The 25,227-nt window shown below is 38.4% G+C and overlaps 2 protein-coding genes and 1 pseudogene across 3 annotated transcripts; 2 read left to right on the top strand and 1 right to left on the bottom strand.

Moving 5' to 3' along the window:
- Window positions 1-8,658: 8,658 nt before the first annotated feature.
- On the bottom strand, window positions 8,659-10,210 carry LOC143567992 (uncharacterized). 2 transcript variants are annotated; one of them, XM_077054269.1, is made up of 5 exons: window positions 9,998-10,209; window positions 9,486-9,602; window positions 9,157-9,286; window positions 8,947-9,064; window positions 8,659-8,834 (listed from the first exon to the last, which is right to left on the bottom strand). In XM_077054269.1, the coding sequence occupies exons 2-5, from the start codon at window positions 9,592-9,594 to the stop codon at window positions 8,781-8,783; spliced, it is 411 nt and encodes a 136-aa protein (XP_076910384.1). In that variant the 5' UTR covers window positions 9,595-9,602; window positions 9,998-10,209; the 3' UTR covers window positions 8,659-8,780. The 2 variants fall into 2 exon arrangements, with proteins under 2 accessions (XP_076910384.1, XP_076910381.1); XM_077054266.1 differs by lacking the exon at window positions 8,659-8,834 and having other exon boundaries at window positions 8,887-9,064; window positions 9,998-10,210.
- A 1,781-nt stretch (window positions 10,211-11,991) lies between these two features.
- LOC143569616 (mitogen-activated protein kinase kinase SIPKK-like) lies at window positions 11,992-14,694 on the top strand. Its single transcript, XM_077055488.1, has 8 exons — window positions 11,992-12,163; window positions 12,243-12,327; window positions 12,676-12,810; window positions 12,985-13,209; window positions 13,285-13,467; window positions 13,553-13,776; window positions 14,442-14,487; window positions 14,591-14,694. Exons 1-8 carry the CDS (start codon window positions 12,087-12,089, stop codon window positions 14,678-14,680), a joined length of 1,065 nt encoding a protein of 354 aa, XP_076911603.1. The 5' UTR covers window positions 11,992-12,086; the 3' UTR covers window positions 14,681-14,694.
- Window positions 14,695-22,234: 7,540 nt separating this feature from the next.
- Window positions 22,235-24,270, top strand: LOC143569607 (monolignol oxidoreductase AtBBE-like 13 pseudogene; annotated as a pseudogene).
- Window positions 24,271-25,227: the final 957 nt, after the last annotated feature.

Raw genomic sequence — 25,227 nt, 5'->3', positions numbered from 1 at the left:
AGAGGATCTACTGCGCGCGAATATCATTCGCCCAATACGATATCAAACATGGGTAGCCAATCCTGTGATGGTAAAGAAGAGCAATGGGTCATGGAGAATGTGCATTGATTTCAAGGACCTCAACAAGGCGTGTCCAAAAGATTGTTACCCCCTCCCAAACATTGACATGAAGGTGGACTCTGTGGTGCCGTTTAAGCTCAAATGTTTCCTGGATGCCTATAAGGGCTATCACCAAATTCAAATGGCACCACAGGATGAAGACAAAACTGCTTTCAGAACTGACAAGGGTGTTTTCTGTTACACAAAAATGCCCTTTGGTTTGAAGAATGCAGGAGCCACTTACCAAAGACTCATGGATGCAATTTTCAACGAGCAGATTGGAAAAAACTTAGAAGTCTACGTGGATGATTTGGTGATTAAAAGCAGGGAGGAAAAACAAATGCTCAAAGACATCGAAGAAACCCTTCGGCGCCTAAAGGAAGTAAACATGAAGCTCAACCCGAGCAAATGCACATTCGGTGTTGAAGAAGGGAAATTTCTCGGCGTAATGGTCACCAAGGATGGTTTCAAGGTGAACCCAGAGAAGGTGGAGGCTATCCTCGGCATGCCCTCACCATCCACCATGAAGGAAGTTCAAAAGTTGAATGGTAGATTGGTATCAATTAACAGATTTCTAGCAAACCATGCAAGCAAATCTACCCCATTCATTAACACATTGAGAAATTGCTTAAAGAAAAGCCAATTCAAGTGGACGCCTGAGGCCGAGCAAGCTTTCAGTGAGATAAAAGAATGTCTGATAAATCTGCCTGCGCTCAAGCTCCACTACCTGGTGAAACTTTAACGTTGTACCTGTCAGCAGGAGAGCGCGCCATTGGCGCAGTATTATTGGTGGATCGCATGGGAATCCAAACACCAATTTATTATGTAAGTCGGGTGCTGACAGATCCTGAGACGCGCTACACCATCTTAGATAAGTTAGTTTTATCACTAACGCATGCGTCGCGCAAGCTTCACAGATATTTCAATGGTCATCCTATTGAAGTCCTGACTGATTACAACATCTAGCAAGTCTTGCGACGTCCCGCGCTCTCAGGAAGGCTGACAAAATGGGCGCTGGAATTAGGGGAGCACACGATCACCTATAAGCCTCGTCCAGCAATCAAGGGACAAGTCTTAGCTGATTTCATCACAGAAATCCCTGAAGGAAAAGTCGAATAGGCTCAGCGCGAAGTAGACCCTCCGCAAGCCAATAATGAAGAAAACGTTTGGAGATTATTCACTGATGGAGCTTCAAACAACGAAGGGTCCGGCGCAGGCCTCAAACTGGTGGATCCAGAAAATCATGATTATACTTACGCAATCAGGTTGGATTTCAAGAGCACCAACAATGAAGCTGAGTATGAAGCCCTGCTGGCTGGTTTGCACATCGCGCACAAGTTCGTTGTTAAAAAGCTAGAGGCTCATGTAGATTCATACCTGGTAGCAGCACAAGTCAATGGCCTTTATGATGCCAAGGAGAACACCATGCCTCTATATCTAGAGCAGGCGAAGAAACTCACCGAACAATTTGACTTTTTCAGAATCATACACATTCCGCGCAGTGAAAATAAGTCTGCCGACGCGCTAAGCAAGATGGCATCAACCAGCTTCGATCATTTTGGCAAAGATGTCAGGGTGGAAGTAATGAGCAACCCGTCGGTGGGAGCGAAGTCTGTTCTTGTAATTCATACAACACCTTCATCATGGATAACTCCAATAATGGAATTCTTGAAGGAGGGAAAGTTACCAGACGATCGCGCACAGGTGAGGAAGATAAGACACAAGTCGCAGAATTACGAAATGCTCGATGGTACATTATATCGACGCTCTTATCTTGGACCACTCATGAAATGCCTAGACGCTGAGGAAGCAAGCTATGTGATCAGAGAGACACGAAGGAATCTGTGGAATACATGCTGGCCCGCGCATGGTGATCGCCAAGGCAATGAACGCAGGTTACTATTGGCCAGGCATATACTTGGACGCGTTAAAAGAGATCCAAAAATGCAAAGCGTGTCAGAGCTATGCGCCAAATACCATGCGGCCAAAGAACAACTTGATTCAGGTGACCTCTGCATGGCCTTTCCACAAGTGGGCAATCGATATTGTGGGTCCCTTACCACAAGCGCCAGGGCGAGTAAAGTTTTTGGTAGTGGCAGTAGACTATTTCACAAAATGGGTTGAAGCCAAGCCACTGGCAAAAATTACAGCCGAGGCAATGAAGCAATTTATTTGGAGTCACATCGTATGCCGTTTTGGCCTGCCCATGGAAATCGTGAGCGACAATGGCAAACAATTCACTGACAGGAAGATATCCAGTTGGTTCAAGGAATTACACATCAATCAGGTCTTCACTTCAGTATACCACCCTCAAGGGAATGGTCAAGTGGAACGCGCGAACCAAAGCTTGCTGAATGGGCTGAAGAAAAGGTTGGAGGGAGAGTCCCATGCATGGGTCGAGGAGTTACCTAATGTCCTGTGGGCGCACAGGACATTAAGCAAAACCAGCAATGGCGAGTCCCCGTTCAGCCTAACCTATGGAACGGAGGCTATGATTCCAGCAGAGATTGGATGCCCATACTATAGAGTGCTCATGATGAGTAAGACGGATAACGAGCAAGAAAGGAGGTTGGATCTCAATTTGCTTGAGGGAAGCAGAGAGGCGGCTATCATCAGTGAAGCCAAATACAAGAAAAAGCTAGAAAAATACTACAATCAGCGCGTGAAAGAATGCCACTTCAAGAAGAATGATTTTGTTCTTCGGAACAATGAAGCTAGTCGCGCAATACCCCCGGGAAAGATGTCTCCCAACTGGGAGGGACCTTATCAAGTCTCGGAAGAATTGGGAAAAGGCGCATACGCTTTAAAAGATTTAAATGGAAAGAAGATCCCGCGCACATGGAACGCAGCACAACTTAGAAAATGTTTCATGTAAAAGTTGTCAAGTTTGTAATCAAGGCTTTTTAAGCCATTATGAATAATGATACGCTCTATGCGTTCTATTACCTTTTGCATACATGTTTCACACTTCCCTTTATTAATTTTGAGCAATATGACAACATTATATTGACATCAAACTAAAAATAAAACGAAGTAAAACATACATGCGCGAGCTTCAAGCTCAGACGCGTTAACGAGTTTTAACTCTAAAACGTCAGGGCCTTAGCCCAATAATATGAGCCTTAGCTCAAATTACTCATAGCATCCATCCTACGTATTGCGCAGCTGGACCATAAAAATACCTAAGCACAACTAAAGCAAAGCACATGCCAAAGCATAGTTGTTAAGGTCTCAGGTCGGGGCCGCGCATAGGATCATAATGGATATAAGCAGAGTAACACATACTGACACGTAAAGGCTAAAAAACTCATTCATAATTCCCTATAATAAATGCACGATAACGGCGCGCAAAAGAGGAATAATGAAATGCCAAGGCACGTGTCAGCATATTCAGAGTATCAAAAAAAAAAAACTTGAAATATGACAACTGTTAAGAATTAAGTAAAAATAATTTCCTTACAACCTTGTTCAAATTTCAATGTGTAAGCATACCTTATATTCAACAAGCACACACATGCAATATAAAGAGATGAATTGGGAATGCGCAAGATGCGAATAAGAGAAAAACAAAATTTCATTCCAAAATATAGAAGTTCACAAATTTACAAATGATGAGGTAGAAACTTAAAAAAAAAAAAAAAAAAACAACAAGAGGGGCTTTTCAAGTCTCTATGTTAATATCAGCCTCTTCATCTTCCTCATCATTATTCCCTCCCTCAGCATCTGGCGCAACCCGCTCCTCGTCATCTCCAAACTGACCATAATCAAGCTGTTCGTCTTGAATATAGTCGTCTTCTGTCATGACAGCGTCAGGAGTAGGCCCTTTGGCCACGCCAGAGCCGCTGGCAGAGGTAGCGTTGCCCGCGCCATCATCATTGCCACTAGTCCATTCACATTCATCAAGTAATTTCTTTAAAGCGCCAAGATCGGGCTGGTCAACAAGCGCGGCTATCTGCAAGTCACAAGGAACAGTATAAGTACCAAAGATTATGAAAATAAGTCAAGTAAACTCATTAAGGTTAACATACCTGCTCAAGGATGGGAATTGGAGTATTCAAGTACTTCTCCCCCACCTCAGCCATGTCAGCGCAGACAGCGTCGAGCTGATAAGGGTAGTCGGATGGATTCTTCTTTAGCATGCCATATTCATAACCATCCTTAAACCCCTCAGCCCGACCCACCAAGCGCGACGTCGCATTACAGTCCATCACAAGGGTCTGAAACTCGTCTGAATATTTCATGGCATAAGCGCAATGAGTCACACCCTGTGAAATCAGCCATTGACGGTCCTGTGCGAGGGAAGAAACAGACGTCTCAAGAGCAGGGATTTGAGAGTTTAATAACTTAACAGTTTCCTTGACTTGTTCTAGCTCTTCTTTGTCAGACGCTGCTGCCGCCAAGGCTTCATTCTTTTCCGCTCGCGCAGCATCGAGCTCTTTCTTCAGGCGCGCAACCTCAGTCTCCAATATAGATTTTTTAGTATTAACATGCACAATAATTTGGTCACGCGCCTCCACTGCCAACTCCAGGTCACGTGCTTGACGCGCGTACTTGGCCACATCTGCCTCTGCCATTTGCAGTTTCTCCCGCGCAGCTTGCAGCTCAAGCCCGCGCTTCACAAAAGCAGCGCTGGAACTTGCCCGGTTCTCGCTAAGTTCTGCTTGGAGTTTCTCAGCTTTCTCTCGGGCATCAAAAAGATTCCAAGCAGAAACCTTAGCCTCTTGCTTGGCCTCCGCAAGGGCATCACGTACCTTTATATAATCATTGCGAAGCTCTTGGAAGGCAGCAAAAAACGCAGACCCAGCAAAAAGGTGGTCATTAAGCAAATCCACGCGAGCGCGTTCCTCTTGAAACCTCCTTTCAGCTGGAGGAACAGAGTGAGCCCAAAAGTCTACACATACGCCCAAGGATTGTAATGAGCTCTCTTCAGTGATACTCCAGCTCGGGCGGTATACGTGATCGGCTCCCTACAAGCACAATGCAACGCAAAGAAACGTTTTAGTTATCTAAACACTAACTTGGAAGTCTGCACAGCGGAGCAAAATAAACTTATACCTGAGGAGAACCGGCAGAAAGATTAGCGCCAGTTGATGAGCTCCTGCCTGCCCCATGAGAAGAAGGCTGCGCCACGAAAACGCGTGGCGCTGTAGGGCTTACGCGGCCACCATCAGAATTTTCAAAATCAACCTCCTCATCATCCTCTATAACAGGTCTCTTCTCCTGCGACTTGAAAGAATCAAAAAAAATCTCACGAGTAGGGCTGCGCGCAGGAGGAGGTGAGGGAGGTCTTGACGCTGTTAGAGTAGCGCGAAATATAGTCTCCTGCTCCTTAGTGATCCCAATAAGGGGAGATTCAGTACTTGTTGGAGCGGGAGCAGAACTAACGGCGCCAGCGCTAGCAGTGCCACCAGAAGCTTGTGTGCCAGCTATAATTCCTATGAAAAAACCAACAAGGAGAAATGATTCATGACTTGAACTAAAGGAAAAAATCAGACAATCAAAGCGCAATAAATACCTTGGAGCACCGCAGTCCGCGAATTAAGCATCGCCATGAAGTCCACTTTCCCCCTTTTTTGAGGGCAAAACAGAGGACTTCAAAACAACCTTCGGCATAGCCTTGGCACCTTGCTGAGCCTGAGGTTGAGCCATCAACGTTGCCGGTTCTACAAACATTTGAGTGAACAAAGCTTCATTAATAACTCTATCGGAATCACGCTTATAAAACCACAAAATATAAACAAAGTATACATGTTGGAGAAGACAAAACAGCAGGCGCAGCACCGCTTCCCTTGTCCGCCGCGCGCAGAAATGAGGTGGCAGCACCATACCTCGTGTGGACTGAAGGAGTGCCCACACCTTGAGGCAAAGAAGACGAGGAAAACTTGGAAGTAAAACCCTTGGTTTTCTCAAGTCCCTTCACTTGAGTAGGAGAAAGATTCTAGGCAACAGAGGCATCATCTTTTTTCTGTTTTTTACTGGCCCCTGCGCCAGTTTTGCCTTTAGCCTTGCGCTTGAGTTTTTGCGCTTCAGCTTCTTCCTCCTCCCCTTCCTCTTCCACAGGCTCCAACCCATAATTAGCGAGCGCATCTACAATACGCGCAACAGAAATGTTAAAACCAAATTTGGTATTCTAAGGGCCTAAACACAAATACAAGGGCTTACCAGGCGCATCGCTGTCAAAGCAAAATTCTAAGTCGACATGGATGAACATATCATCGAAGCGATCAGGGAAAACAACTTCCCCAGCGTTCAGGGCGACAGAGCCACCTTCTGTATGCTAGTCCTAGGCGGCGTGGATGTATTCCTTGCTTTCTGCATAAAACAAGACAAGTGATATCAACAAAACGAATTATACTCACGCAAAATTAATTCAATGAACAAACAACCCACCAAAGCCATCAACATGGATGACAGGCTCAGTCTCGCTATCAGTCAACCTCTTGCTCATACCAACCCCCACCAACGCTTCCTCGCAAATATTCTTGGCGGGGGATGGTTCAGCAGTTAATTTTTTAACCCATGTGCCCGTTGGGTTCTTAAGGACATTGTCATCCGCGAGCGCAGAAGTGATCGCGCGCACAGTCATGTGGATTGGAATAACACCAGCTTTGACGTAGAAAAACTTCTCAGTCCAGTCATGAAGGCTCTTAAAAGTGACAGTAGAGCATTTAACCTTCTGACTGCGCGGAGTAAACGAAAACCAAGAATCTTGAACCTTTGGTTTATAGAAATATTGAAAGCGGCGAGGAGTAGGCTCTTCGCGCTGAGCTTTGCACATAAACTCAAAATGAGTCATGCGCACCAACCCAAAAGGGTGAACTTGGGATATGTGAATCCCATAAAATTGAAGGAGCGCACCTATAAACCTTGTCATCGGAAGACGAAGGTTACAGTGAGTAAGAAAATGAGAATATAGAGAGATATAGCCGGCAGGAGGATCCGCAGCCGTCTGCCCGGCTGCCGGGAGCAGACAACCATACTCAGGGAGAAAACCCTGAGAAGCAATGAGACTATCAAGCTCAGGCTGTTTCAACTTGCAGGGGATCTCGTCCCATCTTTTCGCCGTTTTATTCTTTCCCCCCTCCTCCAACGGAGCCTCGGCAACCCGAGTACCCTTGCCGGTTTTCTTCAAAGTAGACATAACCACTGATTTTACACGGCCTTTACTAGGGGAAATTGTGGTGTCTGGGTTATCAGACATACAATTGCGAATCGAACAATATGGTTACTTTAAGCACGGAATTCAGGGACGAAGACGAAAGCTCTTAATCGGAATGTAAATGATAGGCAAAAGCTCTGAAAATGACAGTGGAGATGAAGAAAAAACCGTTCAAAAGGTTTGGTTTTATAGGCCCAGGGGAGAGAAAGAGAAACAAGTAATAATCAGATCTACGCTCACTCGCCCCCACTCGCAGGCGTAGGCCAACATAAGCGCGACACGTATTCCTGACACTGCATGAGGAGACGTGAAAGGCCACTGTAGCACTTCGAGCACACGAAAGGTCTGACACATAACGTCTCTATCTCTGATGCATGTCAACACCAACCAACCACGTGCATTGACGATTCGTTTTAACCAAAGGGATGGAATTTCGCGCAACGCGCGTACAAGAAAAGACAGAAAAAACAAGCCCTATTGAAAAAGCAAACTAGTAAGTCTAATATCTATCTTACCTCGCTCGCGCGAGACAAGACACACATTAGACTGGGGGGGCTTGAAGAGGTATGCACCCGCCTTAACATCGAGCAGGGCGGGTCAACCCACAAGATATACACAAGAGGCTTGAAATCAGGATGTCATGAAGACACAAAGCCAAAACCTATGCGCAAGCGCATGAAACATCTGCGCGTGGCGCATATCACATATGCGCAAGCGCATGAAACATCTGTGAGAATAAAGAGAAGACCTTGCGCATCCCCGGGATAGGCGAATAAAGGCCGCGCGTAAGCGACATACAAAAAATGAGACAATGGTCTAATCCAAATCAGGATAAGGACAACCATGATTGTACTCATCAGGCAACCTTCCATAAGGTATCTTTTAAGGAATAAAGAATGTGCTGATGTTGACAGCTGCCAATGAAGGGTGGACAACTCAGCAAAGCCCATGTGCCACCACGTGATGGCACATGGGTCAGGTAAAATACCTTGGTCAGAGAATAATCAATGAAAAAGCACCAGGTGTCCTAAGTACACGTGGCGCGAAACAATAGGAGGAGGCCAAAAAGGCCCTAATGGGGTCTGAGCCCAATCATTGGAAACCCTAATACTATAAATACCACACCACCTCCACAGTTAGAGGCAGGGTAGAAAAATATACTCTAAATCCTTTACTCATTTTCACATATTGATTATCTTCTCCTACAATACCTGATTCTCACACCGGAGGGTTACCCCAAAGAGGACCCCTTTGTCCCTTTCTGAGGGGTAAGCTCACGGTGCTGTTTGTTTTGTAGGTAGAAGAACTCGTATCTCGGAAAACCATCGGTGATATAGCATACTCGTACTCGAGGAACGTTGATCGTATACAAGTAAGTCGATACACGCTTCTTCAGTATCAATAACCACAAAATAAAAAACTATTTTCATGTTCATCAAGACTTGTATCGGTATCTACAAGCTCCAGCAGTTCCAGTTTAATCAAGTAACACAAAGTATCTTGCACGCAGCACCGACATCAACTAGAACAATAAGATCATTGCTACAATAAACAAGATAACTGAACACCCCAATGCCTGCAATCACAACCACCCCAAGCAATAGGATCATATTAATTGCTAAAGTATTTTAAAAATGCGGTAACTTTGACTCATTTGACCCATTTGGAACAGTTACATGGAGACTTACAGCAATTGCAGAAGCAGCAAGACCAGCACATTCCCGAGGATCTTTCCGATAATAATTTCCAAAATAGAGGAATGTAGCATAGTACCACATCAAAGGGAATCCGAACCCTATTAAGAATCTAGAAATAAAAATATTGTCAGCCATAAATTGATTTATTTTACCTTTTTCTTGGGGGTGGGGGTGGGGTAGATGAGAGTGAACGATACATACGAAAACCATCCAATTCCACAGCCAAAACACGGGAGAGGTTTGTCATATAGTCCTTGTTGGAAATCATCATCATTATTCTTGATCAGTGCATACTTGCCTTTCTCACGATCATTATTATTTGATGCATGCCCTGCCATCAACATGTGTCTCCTACAATTAATCCCCTTATTTACCGTTTATAATGGGCATAATCAGAATACTATTGTATGGCCTAGATTTTTACTGTTCATTTTAAGATGCCTTAAAGTCAAAAGCTAAAAGCTTTATAGTCCAGTGTTGATAACAGCCTATTTTCAATAAATCTTGACACATGATGTACTAATATCTACCTTTAAATAATGAAAACAGGCGAGACGATGGCCTCAAAAGATCAAGATGTTTATCTGAAACCGATTTCACCAATTCTACGCCATTTTTGAAAACCTTCCCTTCCTCCATAGCAGCATCTGTGAAACCAGAAAGTCCCAGTTTATATTAATAATATAAAATTTAGGACTCCCTAAGATCTTTTGTATTGATAACTCACTAGTGTACGATTATATATCTACATATGTTCTCATGTAGGCTGTAAAGATTGAGACTTACAAGTATCTTCATGAATAATGGTAGTATTGAGTGAAAAATGTGAGAATTAGAAATAATACGTTATTTTGGAATGAAACACTATGGTACGGCGAGTTATTCAGAAACCTTATTCAAACTATAAAGAAGTTGAGTAGTAAATAATTAATCATTATAAGGTCATAACCTTAAAGGAGTTATTTGCACAGCATCAAGCATCATAGACTACGTAGTAGATAATATATTCAAGAAATAAAAGGTAAAAGAGCAGATGATTTACTCAGATCCGTTCTGCAGGCCGGTTTAAAGTTGAACTGTCAACAGGCTGCTCCCCAGGTACCACTTGTTGAAGCACCTGCTGTTGTATTTTCAATTAGAGCTAGTGTATCAAATTCGGTCCATATATCATAAACTCTTAGTAAATTCATTTTCCCAAAATTAACCTAGCACGTAGCAGTACATCAAACTGATTATCTGATAAAGTTGTTAACACAAAAATCCTATTCCAATAAAATTAATATTCTGTTTAAATCCTTGTGTCCCCGGGGTATAGGATCACATGATACCTTATCCAAACAAACTGCTACTAAATCTAGGTGTGCAACAAGCCAAGCTTGCTTTTTCGAGCTCGAGCTGGTCCCAAGACTCAAATAAAGCTCGTTTAAGGCCCCTCGAGTGTTAACGAGTCTTGTGTATATTTAAGCTTTACCTACGGGACTTCTATGCACTAATTTCACATTGCACAGCCGAGCTCAGGCTAGATTAAGGTTTGTCACATAATATATAGGAATAATTAAAAACGTATATAAACTAATTAGTAAATAATAGACAAGCTTGAGAAAAAGTGGAGGTAGGGCTTCGGCTTGGTTACAGCCCTAATATCTAAATCCAGTCAAGAAGAAATGATAGAGAGTATAGTATGTAAACCCTAATTACTTGTGAAAATAATCTAATGAGTTGTAAGTTGAAAAAGAACAGAAATTAAAGCAATAGCGAAAACGATGATCAGAAGTGCAATTACAGCTGAATTGACGGAATCAAGATCAAATATACATATAATAATAGCAAAACTAAATCATAAACTTACCTGAGTTGACGAGAAAGAGATTGATCAACGGAATTGAATTGAATTGGTTGTTGACAAATATCGAGTAAGAAAGAAAGAAAGAAAGAAAGAAAGAAAGAACTTGGGGATTGTCGGTTACACAAAAAGTACACATAACTTATATGTGTGTGCCAAAACCTAAGCAAATTAGTTGTTTGATGCTATTTGGTTTTTTGACCGAGAAACATTACAAAAAGCAAACTACCATTGAAAATAATGACGAAAGCTTAATATTTACGAACTATTTAGTAATAAATCGAATTTGAGGCTAAATCCAGAATCATAAAACCAACGAGACAATATTAAAATTTCGAAACACTAAAAGCTTGAATGAGTTGAAATAAAAGAAAATCATGAAAGTTACTATTTACGAACAATTTCATACTACCATAAGCATGCCATAGAAGTGTAGTCTAGTTCACCTCTCTATTATCATTCTAGGCAGAGTATAATGTTTAATTTTAGTTAATACCAAATGAATGTGTCATCTGATTGTTTCCTTTCATTAGTATTATGTTGACAAAAATTCAATACTATGCTAACTTGAGTAGCGAATCATTTATTTTGATATAGAAACACTTTTGCACGTCTATAATTAATTTAGTTATGTATCTCAAGTATGATTATTGAGTATTGTTTTAAAATAATGCAATGTATAATTGTTATATATTTTAAATTTATGTAATTTTAGCTACATGTATTTTATCATTTTAAATAATAATACACTAAAAAACAATTTGGTGTTAAAATGTAAAAAGAGAGTATGATTTGCAAATAAAAGCATGTTTTAAAAACGATTTAACATTAGAGACAACCGGTGGTTACTTTTAATGACGGTTAAACATATGGTATGATACTTTTGTGAACGTATGATACAAAGATCAAAAGTTTGATTACACTTGAACCACTTAAACAAGCCTATATATTGGTCGTCACTTTCGTTAACTTATTTATGTTGGTTCATTTATTACACGAACGAACAAAGATAAACGAACTTTCCGCTGAACAATGGTGGTGTTGGGTTCGTATACAATACAGCCCTAGGGGTTCAAATTTGTGGTCCTGTGCAAAACCCCTCTTGGGGTTCAATTTGGGGAGACAGACGCATGACTTCACAAAGACTTTTCAACACTTGAATAGGAATAGATAGATACACAGTCATACACTCACACCCGGAAGAAGAAGAAGAAGAAGAAGAAGAAGAAGAAAATTGTATGAATTAATTAATTAAGCAGTAGCATCCATCGATCCATCCATCATAAGCATGAACAAGGGCAATTTAACCCCAATTCTTAAACTAAATCTCCCACCTCCTGATGAAACCTCACTCGCTAAATTCTTGTATGTATCTATCCTTTTGTGCTATTATATTATATGGGTCGTAAAAATTGGATCTTTATTTATTTATTTATGTGTGTAGAACTGAATCTGGGACGTTTATGGATGGTGATCTGCTAGTCAACAGAGATGGTGTTCGAATTGTTTCTCAAACCCAATCTGACACTGTAAGAATTACTTCTTTCTGCTACCTGCCTTTTATAGATCCGGGTTGCTTTGGGTTTTATATGTTATTGCTAAAAGTTTCTTGCTTTTTAGGCTTACTTTTGTATTTGATCCCACTGTTTAAAATTATTGATGCTATTGTGATGTTCTTTAGCTTTATTATGTTGTGCTTCTTGAAATTTGGGTGAGTAAATATGAGTCTAATGAAACAACACTATGAGGAGACATTAAGTTTTTGTATCACTAGACTTCATTTTTATTACTTTCATTAGTGTTATTAAACGGTAACGTGTCAAACAATTTTCTTTCTTTCTTTTATTCATTTCTATCACTTCAACTTTTTGGTTCAGCCACCGCTTATTCAGCCATCAGACAACCAGTTAAGCTTAGCCGACTTTGATGCGGTTAAAGTAGTAGGAAAAGGAAACGGTGGAATCGTTCGATTGGTGCAGCACAAATGGACCGGCCAGTTTTTTGCTTTAAAGGTAGTTTTGAGTCATAACTAGATTATCTTTTTATACCTTAAAGAAATTTAAGTTCTTTTATCATATGAATATAATGCACATTTGTAGATGTAAGTTGGAAAATTTTATCTGAAAGACTGTACTGTGTTAGTACTTAATAATAAAGTCCTTTTTGATGCGTTTGTTTGGTATTAGATGATTCAAATGAATGTTGACGAGTCGATCCGCAAGCAAATTGCACAAGAGCTTAAAATCAACCAGTCATCACAAAGCTCAAACATTGTTGTGTGTTACCAATCTTTTTATGATAACGGGGCTGTTTCTATCATATTGGAGTACATGGATGGAGGATCACTAGCTGATTTTCTGAAAACCGTTCGATCGATTCCCGAACCTTATCTTGCAGCCATCTCTAAGCAGGTCAGAAAAGTTGCATTTGTGTTCAAATATGAGTTCTTTTTATTATAATTTAAAATTTATGTATGTAAAAAACAGGTCTTGAAGGGTTTGTGGTACCTTCATCACGAGAAGCATATCATTCATAGGGACTTGAAACCATCAAATTTGCTTATAAATCACCAAGGTGAAGTCAAGATCACCGATTTTGGTGTTAGCGCGATACTCGCAAGCACATCTGGATTGGCTAATACTTTTGTTGGCACTTACAATTATATGTCGGTGAGTAATTTTAAACAATGTTCTTTAGATTTATGTTCTAGTATCAAAGTTGATAAAAATTTGGCTTATATTTGTATGTTTTCAGCCTGAAAGAATTATTGGAGGCAACTATGGTTATAAAAGTGATATGTGGAGCTTGGGATTGGTTTTGTTGGAATGTGCAACTGGCAAATTTCCGTACACTGCACCGCAACCAGGTGAAGGTTGGGTGAATGTTTATGAGCTTATGGAAACTATTGTTGATCAACCGCCTCCTCGTGCGCCTGTTGACCAGTTTTCGCCTCAGTTCTGCTCGTTTATTGAAGCATGGTAAATTATGATCTTAATTAGTGTAAACATTTTTTGGGCGGTTGTGCACTATGTATAATGGGTCAAAACGGGTCAGTCATGTTGAACCACAAACATTTTTTTGTTCATATTTTGACTAATATAACTATATAACGTCCTACTTTCTTATTAACATAAAGGTCCTTCTTTGCTTGATTAAGTTCCTGGACTTTTCAGTTTTTACAATTCAAAGAAAAGATACCTTCTTTTTTGCGTGATTAAGCCACTAAACTTTTATTAAAAGAACATTTTTGTTCAGTTTTAGAAGTTTAGTGATTTTATCATGCAAAATTGCAAAAATAATGTTCATTGACTATAATCTTCAACTATAATCTTTCTTTCTTTTTTCTTTCTTTTTTTTTTGTAAGCAATTTAGGAGGGTGTTTCAATTTGAATAAGTTTGAGCAATTTTTGCCCCATTTAATGTTTAACCTTTTAAGTAAACCTTTAGATTTACTTTATTGAAAATGTGTTGAAATTGTCACCTTTAGTCTTTATTGTGATAGTGTATGGGCTAAAATATGAGCCTGGGTCTGGACTGGGAGTTGAGTTCCAAGCCCATTACCAGGCTACTATTGGGCCAGGCCCATATTCTATTGTTTCACATCTCCATTGGCTAAGAAGTAGAAATTTTTTTGTTATGTTAGTGTGCAGAAAGATCCAAATGATAGAGCATCCGCAAATGAACTTATGGTACATTTTCTTTCCTACAAAATTTTAAAAAATAAAAATTCATAAAATAATAAAAAATTCTAATCCGACTAAGGTGCTTTTGTTTTTCTGTCTTGAAATCCAGTCACATCCATTCATCAGTATGTATGATGAGCTGGCAGTAGATCTATCTTCTTATTTCACAGAATCTGGATCACCTCTTGCTACGTTGTAATGATACCCTGGTACGTACGTATATGTATGGACTATCTACCATAAATCCATAAAAAGGTCACTTGCCCAATGTTTCAAGTTATTTACCTTAAAAGTTGTATTTTGTATAAACTGCAGGTTACTAGGCTAGCAAGTGTTTTCGCTCTTATGTTGTATCACGACTTGGGTTCATCTTTTGCAACTAGTTTATGAAGATGTAAACTTCACCTTTTTGTTGAGTTCTTGTAAAACTTCAATTATCAGTGAATGTTTTAACACAATTCTATCATCACCATTAATATGAAATACAGAAATAGTAGTTATTTGCATCAGAATATGCTTGTTGATTTATACGACACAATGAGAATGTAGTATGAATGTAGATTTTTATGACTACACTTTATTACATATGAATATGCAAAAAGGTCGAATATGTAGGCTAAAGTATTCTTTTAACGACTCTAATATAATAAATATTTGTTCAGTTAAGACTTTTCAAGTAGCCGAATTATGAAATGTAAGTTATTCAAACATTTAACTAAAACATATTGAAAACAACAATGGTTTGTTTCTTTTGCTAGTCATTTCGATATAGAATTATTGTCAAGGGTAAAACATGTGTTTTTGTACTAGGCTAGATAGATGGTAGGTGACAAATGACAATGACATTTTCTATATTGTCGGTGTTTGTCTCGATGGATTGCCCATCATCGGCCTAGACGTGCACAAATCGGGTTCACCTTGAAAACCCGAACCGGTTCGAAACCGGTTTTTTTCAAACCGGGTAGAAAATGACACCGGTTCCAGTCAGGAACCGGTTCGGTTCCCGACCCGAACCGATGCCCAGAAATGCAAACTTTTAGGAACTGGGTAGGGTTGGAACCGGACCGGTTATTACGTAAAAACCGGTTCCACCGGTTTTTTTTGAAATTCAAACAATATAGCAGTTAGAAACCGGTTCCAACGGCTATATAGCCGTTTTTGACCGTTGGAACCGGTTTTATTACTATATACATTTTTCATCCTATAAATATCAATGTATTAGTGTGTACTTGTTAAACCACTTCCAAAACTATAAAACACACTCCAAAACACAATTAAGCTTAAACCGACAACAAATGGCAACTAATGACGACGTTGTTATGGTGATCGAAACAACAAGATGCCCCGATGTTTGGGTTCATTACGATTTGTGTCTAATGACCGACTCACATGAGATGGCACGTTGCAAATATTGCTCGAAGTTTCTTAAAGCAGGGTCCAACTCGACATTACGAAAACATACGAATAAGTATTGTCGAGAGAAAAGACGTTTGGATGCTAAAAAAGCGGAAGTGGGAGAATCGTCCGGCTCTACAACCCAAAAATAAGTATTCCCGAATTAAAACGACGGACTTTGTTTTTTAAGTTTTAGTTGTTATGTTTAGTATCGTTTATGTTTTAATAATGTTTGTAATAGTTATTGTTTAAATAAATAAAATGTCCGTCGTTATTAAAAAAGTAACAAAAAATTATTCTTGAGTAACAAAAGTAATTATAATTAAACAAATCAAAACTAAATATTAGTTGAACAAGTTACAAATAATTTTACTAAAACAAATAAAAAACACAAATTACAACTCTTCTTCGTCTTCATTCTCGTCTTCACCCTCGTCTTCGTTATCGGAAGAAACCCCGTCCTCCGCCTCCTCATCATGAATATGACGCTCTATTGGTATTTCGTCTTCAAAGTTCGCCTTGTATTGTACACGATCCACCGCATCCAAATGGTCCTTTAGGCAAATGCAAACCTCTAAAGACTCGGGAGTTAATTTTGTTCTTCGCATAGATAACACCCTCCCACTAAGAGAAAAAACCGATTCGGAAGCAACCGTTGAGGCTTGTACGGCAAGCAAATCACGAGCCATGGCGGATAGAATGGGAAATTCGTTTTGTTTACCTTTCCACCAAGCCAACAAATCAATATTGCGAATTTCGTCGACCGTTGCGCCCTCAACATAGTTTGCTCCACTATATCGACCAAGTTCGCTAGTTGGTGTGTTTCCTCTTTGCCTCTTAGATGCCGATTCACGAATCCCATTCATCAAGTTTATAAGTGGGTCATTGCACGGCCTACTAGTTGTTGTTTTTTTCACAAAAGACGATCTCGTGCTTGGACCATACATTTGAAAATAATGGTCATAAAGGTCTTGAAGGTTTTTGTTGAACTTTTCCTTCGCTTCCGTCGACAACTTCAGGTCGATCTCGTGCATACCTAAGTTGTCGAATATTTCCTCAATCGTTGTCTCAGCCCCATTAACATTCCAATAGGGGTTTAATGCGGCGACACAAGTAAAGACCGGCGGTATGTTTTCAAAATATTTTATGAACTTTTCCTTCATCACCGCAACAATATTCTTGAAGAGTTTGTTCTTATCCGCAAAGCTTTTAAAAACACAAGACATATAGTACAATTCTTGCGAAACCCAACAACTAGTAGGGTAATAGACTCCCGATAATTTTGTTGTTGACTTTTTGAACACGTCAAGATGCTCCAACAAATAACCGACTTGGACCCAAACACTTTCCGGAAATATATCGGCCTCGCGTTCTTCAACAAGATTGTTATGAAAAGCTTGTAAAGTTTGGCGTTGGGCAAAAGCACACTTTAGCATATGACAAGTTGAGTTCCAACGGGTTGGAACGTCCCAATTCGGCCCCAAATACTTTCTTTCAACCGACTTGCAATAGTTCTTATATTCAAGATGTCTTCTTTTACCACTTTTGAAGACATCTTGTAACATAAGTCTAAAGAATTTTAAATCGTCACAAATGTTTTCATTGTCAAGACCTTTTTGAACAACCAAGTTGATGATATGTGCAACACATCGAACATGAACAAAATCCCCGAAACAAGGTGGTGAATATTTAATGATAAATTTTCGGCCGCCTTAGTATTGTTTGAAGCGTTGTCAAACGAAATCGAAAATATTTTATTTCTCAAGTTGTAAGTCGTTATAACTTCATCAAGTAATTCAAACAATTTTTCGGCGGTATGTGGGAACGGGAAGTTTTCAAAAGCGATGGTGTGTTTCATCAATTGCCATGTTACCGGATCAACCCAATGAGTGGTGACACATACGTATGATTCGGGCAACCCGTGTGGTGCCGACCAAACATCGGTAGTTAAACTAACCATGGCTTCTAAAGAATGAAAAGACTCGATTAACTCTTTTTTAGCACACTCCCACAACCTGATACAATGACGTCTTAAGGTAGTACGACTTACATGTGTGTATCGCGGTTGTAGAGTTTCTCGAATCAACGACGTCAAATCCGGGTCATCAAAGTGGTTAAACGGCAAACCTCGTTGAATAACGAACTTTGCCATTCTATCTTGAACTTGAGTCGTGTTGTAACGAAATAGTGTACCATCTTTACCCAAGTCAATTTGATCGGTCGCGCCAATCCCTTTCAACGCCTTGCAATATGGCTTCTCGATGTGCTTTCTCAAAGTAGAGTTGGAATCGTGCTTTAATAGTGAACCACATCGTTTGCAACGAGCCTTTTGATAACCTTCGTCATCCACAATCAAATCCCAATTCTTCCATATGTCTTCGTTGCGGTTATGGTTGACTACCGTAACAACCCTTGGGTCCTCCGTAGCAGGAACGGGGGCAACAAAAACACTCTTCTTAGCCTTCTTGTTAGTTTTATTGATGGGTGCCATAATAATATTTAGTTGGATGGTCGGGTAACGGAACGGGTTTGCTAAAGGAGTAGTATTTTAGTTTGTTTTTGAGTTTGGTGGTGAAACAAGTGGTGGAAAACAAGTTATATATAGGCTTCGGGCATCAAAAACCGGTTCCAACGGTAATAAACCGGTTACAACGGCTCTATTCTCTCTCAAAAACCGGTTCCAACGGCTATATTACCGTTGGAACCGGCTACAACGGCTCTATTCTCTCTCAAAAACCGGTTCCAACGGCTATATTACCGTTGGAACCGGTTACAACGGCTTTTTGGTGTCTCAAAAACCGGTTCCAACGGCTATATTACCGTTGGAACCGGTTTCAACGGCTAGTCTGACCTGTGTTTGACTTTTCAAAAAAAACCCGCCGGAACCGGTTTTTTCGGGTAGGAACCGAACCGGTTACAATTAAGAACCAGGTAGGAACCGGGTTGGAACCGATAGGGACATACAAATAGGAGAACCGGGTACGATTTTCGGGTACAAAAATACCCAAACCGGGTATTGGGCCAACCGGGTAGGAACTGGAACCGGTTCCGGTTCGATTCCACCAGTTAGGTTCCGGAACCGGTTTTTTTGTGCACGTCTACGTCGGCCCATGGTTTGTTTTCACCCGAAGAGTTGCTCGCTCAGAGAAAACGCATTTTAGTAGGGGCGGTGTCGGTATCTAGCTTCTTATAAAGAAAATTTCATTATGTTCACCAACTGACGTAGGATAATACATGGGTTGTAAATTTTAACATTATAGATTTATAGGTGGTATACAATATATGAGTAGTTAAGTTTGATAATTTCATTTCTTTTCACCTTGAAATTAAAAAACAGGACTATTTTGTCTCTAATCCTCCTATAAATCATTTTATATGACATATATCTTATCAAATTTTATCTATTTCACCCGTGACTACATATACTATGTTATTGTATCCTTCACTTTTCTTGTTTTAAGTTTATCCATGTAAACAAAATCAAAGGTCTAAGGTCGGTAACAAGTTGGTTACTAAAGTATGTGGGGATGAGCTTAAAGCATGCATTCGTCGTTTAACTTAATAGATTATGTAAGTCTTTAACTAAATCCGTTTTGTTTGAATGTTGTATGAAAAAAAAATAAAAAATAAACAGCAATAATTGCCAATTGAGGAAGTCAAAACTCAATATAAGGTTTCAAAGTAAACCTTTGAACTTTTGAAGGAAAAAACACGTAACAATCTTTGTTGCAAAGATCCCTCCGATGATGGTGGTTTCATCAAAAAGAAAGTAAACGCTTCAAAAAAAAAACGTTAATTAAAAGAATATGTATTACATCCTCGATTAATTAACATCGAACGAAAATATCTTCGAGGAAACTAGTTTTGTTTGAAATAGGCAAGTTGAGTCAGTTGACTTTTGGGAAACTATGCATAAAGTGATCAAAAGACACATGTTTATTCAATATAATGAATAACAAAAGTAAACTTAATTATTATTATTATTATTATTATTATTATTATTATTATTATTCTATGTGATATATTGTCGAAGGGTACGATAACTATTGTACATTACGGATAATCACACATACATATCACCTATTTTTAATGAACATACAATAGTTAACAACATTTCGGACACGTTGATAACGATCAAACATTCTCACATTTTATCAAGTTGAAAATGCTTGTAATTTGTTTTTGATCAGTTCTCACCATTATAATCTAGTAATATGACTCTTTTACTAAAGTATAATGCGACATATTTGGTTTAAAAATGACGCTAGAATGATAGGTCGCTAAGTAAACACTTTACTTTTTGCTTGCATTAGTTTATTCTAATAAAAAAACATATATGTAACTAAACTTATTATTTATTGGTTCTCCGTCAATATCTCTATAATCAATCGGAAAACCCATAAAACAAACATTGTAGGTTATTAATGTTGCACCTATTGTTAACACTTTATGGGATTCATCTCCACTAGTATGAAATTCCATCTTTTCAAAAAGTTGATCTCGTGTATCAACTAGGTAAGATTTGTGATAAGTTATCTAGAAAATAAAATTGATTTGGATTAGAATGTACATCTTAGTGGCACCCACTATATATGGTAGTGAAGTAAAAAATACAAATATTTGAATAATTAATTTGATTAAAAGTAATAATGTAATTTTCATTAGCACGTCTAAATACTAAAAAAAACAATATAAGCGGACCCAGTTAGATAGATATTATAAAACGACATTAATAAATGGCATGCTTATAATTAATGTTTGCGTTTATGGTTATTATTGGTTATAATCTAAGAGAAAAAAAAATACTTTATACACATAAAAGAAAGAAAAAAAAACTATTTCATGTTAGTTTTTTTTTTCTCCCGAAAAGTCAATATATTAACCAAAACAAGGAAAACCTAACAAAAATGACACAACACAATTAGAAAACTCGTCACATGATTTCATGTTAGTTATGTCAACATATAACAATATTCAAGAAAATAATTAGAAAACTTGCACGTTGAAAATTAGATTTGATGTTTGATGATAAAACCATATAATAGATATTCTAATATTTTTTTATATTCAAATTACGATACACATATCATGATATAGAAGTTACTCTAATTATCGTTGTTTAGCATTAATCGTTTCGTTAGGCACAAAGTAACATTATAATCTCTGTCAAATTTATATATGATTATAAGTACTTCTTCAGCTTTGAATTATGTTAACAATTGGTTGTGATTCTTTTGTCAATCTTGTACAAAGGAACATTAGCCATCCTTGTTACCAAGACAGATTTCTTTTTACGATCAAAGTCTGACATGAAAATAAACATCTACGTTGGTACGTGAGAGTACATGATATAGGCGATGTATTTGTACTCATGAAAATGATCTAAAAAGTCGTAATGACGTGGCATGTGGTCACATATATGAATCGTACATCATTATACACTTTTTACATATTTGTTTTTTTACTAGTGGTTCCGAGTTTTGTTAAGATGTTTCGGCCCCGAAGCACCATCACTTCCTCCAAACAACCTTGATCGGCTAATCGTACCAAACTACCTCTCTTTTTGTCAAGCTGAGCCACTTGGGGGTGTTTAGAGCATTTTCAACCTATCCATCATCATCATTCATTTATATGATTACATTAAAAAACATTACATTTATCTTTTATGTTTAATTAAATAATATTTTTTATACATTTATCATTATAGTTTTATATCTCCTCTAATCACAACCAATTCAAAAAATATTAAATAATAAATAGGGACAACTTTTGTATCTCTAAATTTACAAAAAAAATCACTGCAAATCCGTATATGTTATACCAACTTATTAATATATATGCTTATAGAGTGCATTGTATAATTTAGTACCTATTGTTGAGCAATGGTCAAATAAAGAAGGTACAATTCGGTTACATAATTGTTTTCTTTAATTTGGAAAACTTTAATCTTAATGTTAAAAAAATGTATCATGAACATCTTAAAGAAAATTATAATTAAACACGCTTAATAGTATGATAAAAGCACTTAAATCTATTTGAAGTACCGTGTTTATAAAATTTTATCCTCTTTAACGATAAAACAACATTTTAATATCAATGGAAACTAAGCAATACCCCACCAACATTTGCCCAAAATTAAGAGTTGGGTACTTTCTTGGAAAAACGTTAAGTTTTGGGGTGTCAAATATGACCACAAATCTTGAATGTTTCAACTAAAAATATGTACTCTATGACCCCATTATTTAATTCTCCCAAACAAAATTAAATTCCAACCACACCAAAATGTGTTTCAACTAAAAATATGTACTCTATGACCCCATTATTTAATTCTCCCAAACAAAATTAAATTCCAACCACACCAAAATGTGTCAAAACTCTAGATTATGACATTTGCAATAGCTCATGTGCTTGGTCAGCAAAGATCAACCCCATTATCATATAAATGTGACCCCTCTCTTTCTTAAATCTTCACAAACTCAAATCTTTAAAAATGTCTTATTATCCAAGATTCATTGTGCTTCTACTCTTACTAGTATCACTTTCCCCCTTGTGTTATTCAAACCCAATTCAAGATAGCTTCCATCAATGTCTTTCAGCTAATACAACCTCTTTAACACAACTATCCAACATCTTTTTCACCCCACAAAACACTTCTTTCACACCCCTTTTGAATTCAACCGCCCAAAATCTTCGATGCATCGCGTCTTATGCTGCCAAGCCCGAGCTTATATTCACCCCCTTAAACGAAAACCACATCCAAACCGCCGTTGTGTGTGCAAAAAAGCTCGGGATTCAACTACGGGTTAGAAGTGGAGGACATGATTATGAAGGGATGTCTTATACATCCATCATGGACCCTCCATATGTCGTTATCGACTTAGCCAAACTACGTGGCATTGATGTTGACGTTGAAGATGGTTCGGTTTGGGTTCAAGCCGGTGCAACCATAGGTGAACTTTACTATCGAGTTGCCGAGAAAAGTAAGACTCATGGGGTTCCAGCCGGGCTATGCACGAGCCTAGGCGTTGGCGGGCACATCACGGGTGGCGCCTACGGCTCCATGATGAGGAAATATGGGCTTGGAGCCGACAATGCACTCGATGCTAAGATTATCGATGCAAATGGCCGGATATTGGATAGGAAAGCCATGGGTGAGGATGTGTTTTGGGCTATCCGTGGCGGTGGTGGAGGCAGTTTCGGTGTTATAGTTTCTTGGAAACTAAAACTCGTACCTGTCCCTGAAACTGTCACGGCTTTCAACGTTCCAAGAACATTGGAACAAGGTGCCACCAAGATTCTTTACAAGTGGCAACAAGTTGCTGACAAACTTGATGAGAATCTTTACATTAGGGTTTTGATCCAAAACTCAAACATACCAAACACAACTCAAAAAACCATTACTACAACATACAATGCTTTATTTCTTGGAGATGTAAACACACTTCAAGCAATCATGAAAGAAAGTTTCCCTGAATTGGGTCTAACAAAAGATGAATGCTTTGAAATGAGCTGGTTGGAATCTGTCTTGTTCATCGCCGGCTACCCACGAACCGTCCCGACCGCCGTCCTTCTCGCGGGAAAACCAGCTTTCTTGAACTATTTCAAAGCAAAATCAGATTTTGTAACAAACCCTATTCCTGAACAAGGGTTAGAAGGAATCTGGCAAAGATTCTTGGAAGAAGAAAGCCCATTGATGATCTGGAACCCATATGGAGGAATGATGAGCAGGATCCCAGAATCATCAACACCATTTCCTCATAGAAATGGGATACTTTTCAAGATTCAGTATGTGAGCAGCTGGATGAACCCTGAGAAAGAAGCAATGAACAAGCATGTTGATTGGATTAGGAAGCTTTATGACTACATGGGTCAATATGTTTCGGTGTCTCCAAGACAAACTTATGTGAATTATAGAGATCTTGATCTTGGAATGAATGATAAAGATGGTGATGACACTAAAAGTTATGAAACCGCAAGTTCTTGGGGTACAAGGTACTTCAAAGATAACTTTGCTAGGTTGGTAAAGATCAAGACTGAGTTTGATCCTGATAACTTCTTCAAGCATGAACAAAGTATTCCAGTTTTACCCCAAAAAAGTAGGGTTCAAAAATTCGAACGTGTGAAGGGTGGCAAGGGTAAAAAGGGTGGGAAGGGTAGGAAGGTAATTCACCATTAAGGGTCATTTTATTTTTATTTGTTTTTTTTTCTCTAATGGTAATTGAGTATGTGATATGTGATAAGGAGTATGATAAGACTTTCGGAAAGAATAATGGTTAATGGATTTTAACTTTAATGTGTGTGTTATATATATTATATACTGTTTGCATTATCACTTCATACGCATGCGAATGTGGAAGAATACACATGATCAACATTGATTGGTGGTAGTGTTTTTTCTTTTGAAGTATCTAATATATGTTTTAGAAAGAACTATTATGATTTGACGAATTACCTTAGATTGTGACTATTAGATCATCAAAATCTTTCTTTTACACATTCAACTCATTTTGAGTTAATCTAAAGTTATCAGTTCTTTAAATTTTTTAGTAGTGATTAGTTGCATCACTTGAGCAAAACTAGAGGTGAGTGTGACCTAGTAAAATTTTATATTATTTAATTGATATATCTACTTCATTATATTCTTATACTTAACATTTTAATCTATTGTTAATTAAGAGCATGACTTATTATAACCATCTTTCTAATTTTAATAGGCCATCAATTAACATTATCATACGGGCTGTATCCACATGATAAAAATAATTATACGAGTCATATCACTCTTCAGTTAACATATCATACTGTTTGTATGATATTGATGAACACTAGCTCATACGACCGGATAAAACATTGGCTTGTATATGTATGAAATTGCCCCCTATTATCTATTATCAATAACTAACACTTACACTATTTATTTAAAATATATATTTATATATAACAAGTTTAGGAATCTAAGCTAGCACAAATAAATTTCATACTTATATTTCAAGCTCATTCTCATGCATAACTATCATTTTCTTTATGTTCACGACAAAAATAATACACTTGTAAACTAGTGCTATTAAAGTATTAACTATAAAAAGAAGTGTGATAAAGCACGCACATCCAGTGATCCACCCGCCTAAACCCTCTTTTACTCTTCTAGCACATATTAGCATTTTCAAAGTGTGTTTTCTAGCAAAAACATCGCGTCTGAGAAAACTCAACGTTCAATATGCATAAAAGTCATTATCAGACAACTAGCATGATATGAAGAAAAAGAGGAGCTAAGAAAATGACTTGTACCAATCCACATTCCTTTTTAGGTGCATGTTTTCCCATGGTTTACATGAGGTCCTCTTAGTTAAC

The sequence above is a fragment of the Bidens hawaiensis genome, unplaced genomic scaffold (genome assembly GCF_021521415.1).
Source record: "Bidens hawaiensis isolate Kalapana, Puna unplaced genomic scaffold, B.hawaiensis_p1.1 tig00001236_1, whole genome shotgun sequence".
NCBI lineage: Eukaryota > Viridiplantae > Streptophyta > Magnoliopsida > Asterales > Asteraceae > Bidens > Bidens hawaiensis.
The sequence above is the reverse complement of the archived record's forward strand: the minus strand, read 5'-3'. Positions and strand labels throughout refer to the sequence as shown.